This window comes from Lepisosteus oculatus, chromosome 13 (assembly GCF_040954835.1).
Source record: "Lepisosteus oculatus isolate fLepOcu1 chromosome 13, fLepOcu1.hap2, whole genome shotgun sequence".
In the NCBI taxonomy this organism is placed as follows: domain Eukaryota; kingdom Metazoa; phylum Chordata; class Actinopteri; order Semionotiformes; family Lepisosteidae; genus Lepisosteus; species Lepisosteus oculatus.
In genome coordinates, this window is record NC_090708.1 from 9494794 (window position 1) to 9502718 (window position 7925).

At 38.1% G+C, this 7925-nt stretch overlaps 1 protein-coding gene across 1 annotated transcript; it reads left to right on the forward strand.

The window, feature by feature from the left end:
- Nucleotides 1-671: 671 nt before the first annotated feature.
- LOC102698502 (claudin-1-like) lies at nucleotides 672-6965 on the forward strand. Its single transcript, XM_006637646.3, has 4 exons — nucleotides 672-1153; nucleotides 3257-3421; nucleotides 4232-4316; nucleotides 5014-6965. Exons 1-4 carry the CDS (start codon nucleotides 931-933, stop codon nucleotides 5174-5176), a joined length of 636 nt encoding a protein of 211 aa, XP_006637709.1. The 5' UTR covers nucleotides 672-930; the 3' UTR covers nucleotides 5177-6965.
- Nucleotides 6966-7925: the final 960 nt, after the last annotated feature.

Sequence of the window (7925 nt, forward strand, 5' to 3'; positions counted from 1 at the left end):
TTCTGTAACGAGAAAAGTCCTATGGCCATTATTGGGAACATAACCTGCCCCCAGCTATGAAATTGTCTTGAACTACTTCCCGAAAGTGTCAATTCCGAACAGACAATATAATCCTCACGTGGCAGAAACAGTGGAAACGTGCAAACTCCACACAGATTGGTGTTCCAAGCCAGAGCTGTACCCAGGTCCCAAGAGCTACGAAGCAGCATCCCTAACGGGCTGGTGCGTTTTTGTAGCGCTTTGTAAACAAAAGTCTGTTTTGCAGAAAGCTAATAAAAACAACACTCCGTCGAGTGATAATATTTACGAAATAACGGTTACTCATAAAAAACACATCGACTAACCACACAGTCAGGAAAACACATGACATGTTACTGTAAATGGGTGTGTTCGAAAATAATACCTTGCTGTTATCCTCTATGGGTGTAAAATAAAAATACGTTTCAATTAGCAATTTAGCAAACGAGAAACACTTCTGAATTTTCTTTTTTTATTCTTTAACCACTTTTTAACAGATGTATCTTGAATTAAAAGGTGAGTAAAGTGGACGTTCAGGGCTACAGTAGGTGCAAAGTACTGTACCAGTTTGTAGTTGACTTTATCAAGTTCCTGTGTTGCGGCGCGGAGACCAGCAGAGGGGGCTACCGAGCGCTCTCTCCGAATTTAAAGTTCGGGTTCGAGGTGGAGCGAGCTCATTCGGGTGAATTCGACAGAGATAGCAACAAGTTCCAGGCTTCTGCGGGATGTCTTCTTGATCAAGAGTTTGATTTATCTCCACAGCAACTTGAGCTTCAAGAAGCGGTCTGAATTTTCGTAGCAAGAGCTTCATTAGCGGACTTACTGTCTTATAGTAACTTTTTTTTTCCTAAAGAAGAAAATCCTTTAAAAAAAATATTATCATTATTATTTGGACAGCACAGTTATTTAGAAATGGCAAACGCAGGGATACAGCTACTTGGGTATGCCCTGGCTTTTATAGGCTTTATTGCTCTGATAGCATCCACTGCCATGCCTGAGTGGAAGGCATCGTCGTACGCCGGAGATAACATTGTGACGGCGCAAGCCATCTACGAGGGGCTGTGGATGTCGTGCGTGTCTCAGAGCACCGGGCAAGTTCAGTGCAAAGTATTCGACTCGCTTCTGCAGCTGCCGTGTAAGTATTGAAAAGAGCAACGACAAAGCGAGCGGGATCAGCCGAGCACTTTAGCAGTACCTGAAAGAATGAGCGAAATATATCGGGACCAGATAAGGAGGGTTAGGGTCAGAATTTCTGGAAAAAATCAGAGAAGAGTTAGAAATACGAATAACTCGTTTCATAAATTAAGATGATGCTAGGGATCGTATTCTAGGTTTCTGTAGTTAATAATTTAACAATGAGAGAAACGGTTAATTATGGCTTTCCTTGATTTGTAATTTTCCATCCTCGTATCAAATGCCCCTAAATTACCTTTAAATACATATTTTATCAGGTTTTCAGTATTTTAAATATTAAGCAGCTCTTTGCTAAATGCAAGCATGCAAAAGTTTTATGCAAAACCAACAGCTGTCTGATCTTATATGATAAACATAAAGGAAAGCACTTCAACCTAAAAAAAACTTTATTTGTATGTAATGCAAACGTTTAAGCCTGTCGTGCGATGTTGTGAAAAATATTTGAACTGCTGAATTGATTTAGACAATTCAATTTAAGACATACTAACATATGAGTGTAATGATTTTAAACGAGCCCTTGTAATAATAAATTATATACATTCATTATCACAAAGGCGCTTATTCTCTTAAGTGTTAGGGGCATATGGCCCATATCCTGTAAGCACAATGCGCAACGGTACGCCAATTCAATGCAAAACGCACACTTAAGGACAGAGACAGCAATTAACTTGCATAGAGTATATTTAGATAGTGGGAGGAAACGGAGCACCCGGAGAACCCTCACACCACCATGGAGAGATCGCACAAATTTCAACGCAGAAAACGCTCCAATCCGTAAAACAATCCATGATCCAAGAGCTGTGAATGAGCTCTAGTCTAATCTATTTAGATTATCAAAATCTCATTTTTAAATTAAAACCTGGTTTATGTTTGTAACCGAAAAAAAAGAACAGGAATTATATCGTGTACAGGGATCTACATTAACATGCAAGAATAAAAACATTTCTGTAATGCATATACAGCTATTCTTCTGCCCTGTGCATTAATTTATCAGTTCATTCACTCGAGAAAAACGACAATAGAAAGCCACTTTCCGTTGACTGACAGCACGAAATGAACTGTCAGGAAAAACATCAACTAAGCACATATGTCCTTGCATGCACACGAAAAATGTTAGTTGTGTTTGAAAGCAATAAATAAGGCTAGTCTCCCTAGTAATTATGTTAAGCAAATTTAAAGAATGTCTTCATTATACTTTGTTAGTCAGTTTTGTCTGTTCCATAAGGTGCTATACCTTCAAGTTACTGCCATAAAAGAGTGGTTAGTGGTTAATATCCTTTACAATACTTGGAATACCTGTGAAATACAAAATATTCTATTAATTCTGTCTTTATGTATTCGTTGAATGATACAGCAGATCATTTATTTCACTGCTTTTTGTGGTCTTTTGTGGGTGTTCATTGAGGGTTACCCCACCCCAGTGCATGTGTCCACCTTAAAACCGAGCTGTACAGGTAACATCCTCCTCTACACCACTGATCTCTGTCTCGCTTTTCTTCCATTCAAGTCAGAACAGGAGTCTCAAGATTGACGGGGTTTCTGGGGGAGGGCTGTGTGCCGTCTTTTTTTCTTGCTTGACGCTCACACAAAGAAGCCCACATAAATAATGCAACATCTGACAGGGAAACTTTCGTAACTCACCAATACCTCCTGTTTTTAAAACCATTGCTAAGACAGGAATCTAAAGCACCGATACATTGCACTTATAGGAAACAAGAAATCAAGAAAACCAATAAACAGAGGGATGGATGTTTTTTTTATTTTCCTTAATTTTTGAAGCAGCATAAGACATCATAATGAATCTAGTTCCAATTGCCCCTTGGTTCTAGAGACGCCCCCTTCTGACACAGATTAAAAGAATGAAGTAGAGGTGCCCCCACAGTACGGAGTAGAGCTGCATCAGTTTTGAATAAGAAGGCTAGAAAACATGGACGTCAGGGAGTATCTGGTAGTTTTGGGCACTTCAGAGTTCAGACAATCTCCCTTTCTATCCCTGCCTCCCAGCAGCCGTGATGTAATAGCATGATTGTAACGGGTTTTGCAGCCTCTGTCCAGGCCACGCGGGCGTTGATGATTGCTGGTATACTCTTGTCTGCGGTCGCCATGTTGATAGCCTCGCTGGGGATGAAGTGCACCACCTGCTTTGCCGACGACAAGCAGAAGAAGAGCCGTATTGCTGTCATAGGAGGATCCATCTTCATTCTCGCAGGTGGGAGACCGCTTGCTTTCTTCAGATTTCAGTTTGAGTTGACAGTCGTGGCCGTTCTCCTCATGAAGATCTAATCCATGCTGAAGCTATGATGATGGCAGTTGCAAGTACTTTAAAAACCGAGTCGCACTTAAGAGTATCGACACTTGCCGTTCACCCGGACCTACAGGTCTAATTTTACTTATCTGACACACGCGCGTTAACGATTACATGTAATGATGGGCTTCAGAAAATTGCTGTTTCACGGGGAAAACTCACCAGCCACAATTACAGTGAGTAAGACAAGGAATTAAGTGGGATCCTGTTTGTAATGTCATCTGTACAGAGTGTGTGAGGCGTGTGTTATCCTGTCTGATAGTGTGATTATAATAAATGGAAAAAATACCATGGTCACGGAATTATGGCAACAAGAATGTGATATCTTAGACTATGAAATGATTACATTTATGTAATAGTTACTGTATCTGTAAATAGTAGGTATATGCAATTTACAAAAATCAAAGTGGCATGCTGTTTCACAAATGAAATGTTGCTGACCTGGGCAACAGTGTCTCATCGGAGGTGAATTTTAAGAGAGGCAGGTAGCAACATGATTGAGACAACTAATGAAACAAAAATAAACCCAGAACAGCTTTACATAGTAGTGACTGAAAAGGATTTGCATTTACATGTCATCAGCTCTTATGTGTATCGGTGTAATACCTTATTCATTGAAAATAATTATATTTTCTTTCTACTGCTCTAATGATGTAGTATACATCACAATACAGCAGGATTAATATATATGGTCTTTTTCCATTCTTTCTGCAGGTCTTTGTGCTCTTGTGGCAACATCTTGGTATGCTAATAGAATTGCACAGGACTTCTACAACCCTTTCACTCCTACCAACAGCAGGTACGGTATAAAATGAGGGATAAGTGTGTGGTTCTGCAACAGGGGATTCCTTTAGACCTAGATCCGAGTCTTATCATTTTCTTATTAACCAAAGGCATTGAGTTTGTCCCGGTTACCAAACCGGTTTCCTTTAAACCAACAAATTGGTAGCCTCAGGGTCTAAAAATAATTGATATGTGACAGCTACAAAATGTACTTTACCAGTCATTCCTCCCTAGTTTAAAACAGTTTTAATAAAAAAAAATAAACAATATTTTTCTAATAACAATTTACCAACAGAATATCTACTATACTTAAATTTAAATCTACAAATATACTATATAATGTTTTTTTTAATTCATTACTTAGCTAATGCTATTTTCCATACCAGTCCGTTTTTGATCATAGAACGTTATGTTATACAGTAACTGACAGAACATTCAGCCTTGTTGATTGATCATTACTATTGCTTTGGATCTTTAAGTTAAAAAAATAATTGCTTGTATTATATATTGTTATTATATATATTTGAGTGTTCATACAAAGCAGTTAGTAGTCTAAATACAATCTATTTAACAGTATATGTTGTCTGACTTAGAAAAGGGTATAAATAGTTAGTAAGACTGTAAGTCATCAAAATGTTTTCAGCTTCACTGTGAAGAATGCTGTTGGATTACGTTGGAGAAAAAAGCTACAATGCAGTGTATTCTGATTTCAGGTACGAATTTGGCAAAGCCGTGTTTATAGGCTGGGGTGCTGCCGCCCTCTGCATCTTGGGAGGGGCTTTCCTCTGCTGCTCGTGCTCAGGGAGGGGCGCAGGACAGACCCCAAATTACCCCAAATCTCGGACCGCGGCCTCAGGAGGCAGGGATTATGTGTAGAGGCCAGACCAACTCAGTGTGGGTCTGCCTCAGGACACAGGCACATCTGAGCAGCTCAGCCTTCAGCCCCTGGGACATGATCCCTACTGCAAATCCAGGAGCACTGTACACATCTAAAGGGAACCTTTTTTTTAAGTCTTTCATAACTGTACACATGAATTCATGTACAATGTCAATATAGGATAGATTTTTTATATTAACTTTAAATGGGGTAGTCAGCAAATTATCCCTTTTACCAAAGCTGACTTAGTAAAAAAACTACACTGGTGTTATATATATATAATTTATGTAGAAATATATATTATATATATACATATATAATATATGAAACATACATGTAAAATGTAACATGTGGTGAGTATTGCTTTACATTATCTTTCCTTGGAACAGGAATGACCAGCCCTGGTCCTAGAGAGCTGTAGTCCAAACAAATCACCTGCTTAAAACAATTAAACAAAATTGTTCCACGTGTTGGAAAATTTATGATTTAAGGGTGACGCTTAAATTTAGTGGTTTGTGGCTATCCAGGATCAGGGTGGGGCACCCCTGCAATACATTGTAACTTTAATTCTTATCTGGAACTAAAGGTCCTGACATTTCAATTGCTTCACTCAAAATCTCCTCTTGAAACCAAAGAGATGACTTTACAAGACAAAATATTTTAAACTGGACTGTTTCACTTATTTTAGAATAGAAGCTCTTTCTGTTTTGCTTTGACACGTGCAAGGTACAATATACTGTAAATGGATAACTAATGATGCAACAACTTTCTTTCTCCATAAATAACTAACCCCTCACAAATATTTCAGAGATGCACAAGAACATGATTAGCCAATCAAAAAGAATTATATTCCATGTAGCGCAAATTTATAGAGTTCTGATAAATTCAGTATTAGAAATCAAATGTTGATGAACAAAGATTAAATGTTAGGGAACAGATTCCTTTATGACTTGGTTATGTAGATGTTCAAGACATAGGTAATGGACTGAATGTATTAAAAACAGGTTGAATACACTGTAAAAATGTCCATTATTTATTGTGTTTCTTATGGTCAGTTAATTGGTTCATGAAAAGTAAATGTTTTAAAGTACAATAAAAAAACCCAAACTAATAATCTATAACATTTCTTAATCACATCCTGGGTTTAAATAATTTATAAAATTTTGTCAAATGTCATACCTTAACATTAGAATGTTTTTTTTTTACTGTCTGTTGAAACTACAGACGTGATTCAGATTTTTCCCTTCAAGCACAGACTTGGGTTAAATTAACAGCCTTGCTAGTGTGAAACTGTAATTTAAAGCACATAAATTACAGACAATGGGCTGTTTTTAATCTCGGTCATGAGTCATCTGATTTTTGCTATAAATCTCAGCTCTGTTTTCCTGTGTTGTTGTTCTTGTATGTAAGTGATTGCATAGGGATGAAAGAAATCACCCATTTTATTCACTCAAAAACATTTCATATTTAATGTATGTAAATAATGACATTCCATGTAAACTTGCAGGCTATATTATAAAAATGTCATGCATTGTTAAGCCATTGGTGTGCATGTACTGTACTGTATGAGAATGAATCCATATGCTTCCCTGTGTGAATGACAAAAGCTGCGTAGTTCTGGTTTTGTACTTTAGACTTGCTAAGCTGAGGCAGCACTTAAAACTGTTCTCGTGTATGTCGGTCTTGTACAGCATCTTTGGTTTTTACTCTGAAGTTTGAGAAAACTGGAAACGAAAAAAAAATGCCGATTTTTTTATTTGACTTTTTAAATAAACACAAAACACTGCATTTGCATGATTTCTTTGTATCTTTTTCTTAAAACCATTTGGTTTCATTGTATGCCAGGTACAAATGTCACTGTGAAATAAAAGTGACAGAAAGCACATTTCTCCCTGTGTACATAAGCTTTGGCATTCTTGCTGTGCACATTCTTGGGTGCTTCAAGTTAGAGGCCTTAGGGCATGTCATATTGGGGGGTGGGGCAAGTAAAGAGGCTTGATAGGGGGGAGTTTTCTGACTTAGAGGTGTTTAGTCAATCCCACAGAGGGTAGTTCTGCACCACTAATCAGATCTTTCATAATATGCCTGCATTTCGGAAATGAAAAGCATTGTCTTGATCTAACATGCCTAGTTTTGGGTCTGTCTCTTTCCGAAACAGATTACCTACTATAAAAATTGCCATTAGAAATGGCAATAGACATTGCCTGTTTCAGATGAGAAAAACAAGGAGCTCCCAAAAGCATTCACAGGTCATACCTTTGTTATATCTTTCCTCAAGTCCCCAGTCTCTACAGTGTGTTTCTCATATCAGCAGTATACACCACCTTCGGTTGCTCAGGCTCGAGAGTTTCAGAATACACATTCCAAGCAGAAGTAAAAATAGCTCTTTATGTCATTGGTTATATTGGAAATGCATTGTGACAACAGTGTTTTGTTCCGGATTTTGTAATTTCAGGTTTTGTGTTAACAGCATTGGTGTCAGGATGAGTTACATGTAAATGATATCGAAGACCTCTAATGCGATTTCATGGGAGTGTGTGAGCTGTTTTCCTTAGCATACTCTAACCATCCGTCCATTTCCTAACTACGTCTTCCAGATCTAAGTTGCGGGGGAGCCAGAGCCTATCCCAGCAAGCAATGGGTGCACCCTGGATGATGTCAGTCCCTTGTATTGGGCACACACACAGTCACAATTCAGGCCATCGTTTCCAGAAGTCTTACATACTCTTAAAGAAAATGAAATTAGTT

Coding starts and splice junctions, on each gene's coding strand:
- LOC102698502 (XM_006637646.3), top strand. CDS start 931: ATGGCAAACGCAGGGATACAGCTACTTGGGTATGCCCTGGCTTTTATA. Junction 3,422..4,231: donor ATCCATCTTCATTCTCGCAG/GTGGGAGACCGC, acceptor TTCTTTCTGCAG/GTCTTTGTGCTCTTGTGGCA. Junction 4,317..5,013: donor TTCACTCCTACCAACAGCAG/GTACGGTATAAA, acceptor TTCTGATTTCAG/GTACGAATTTGGCAAAGCCG.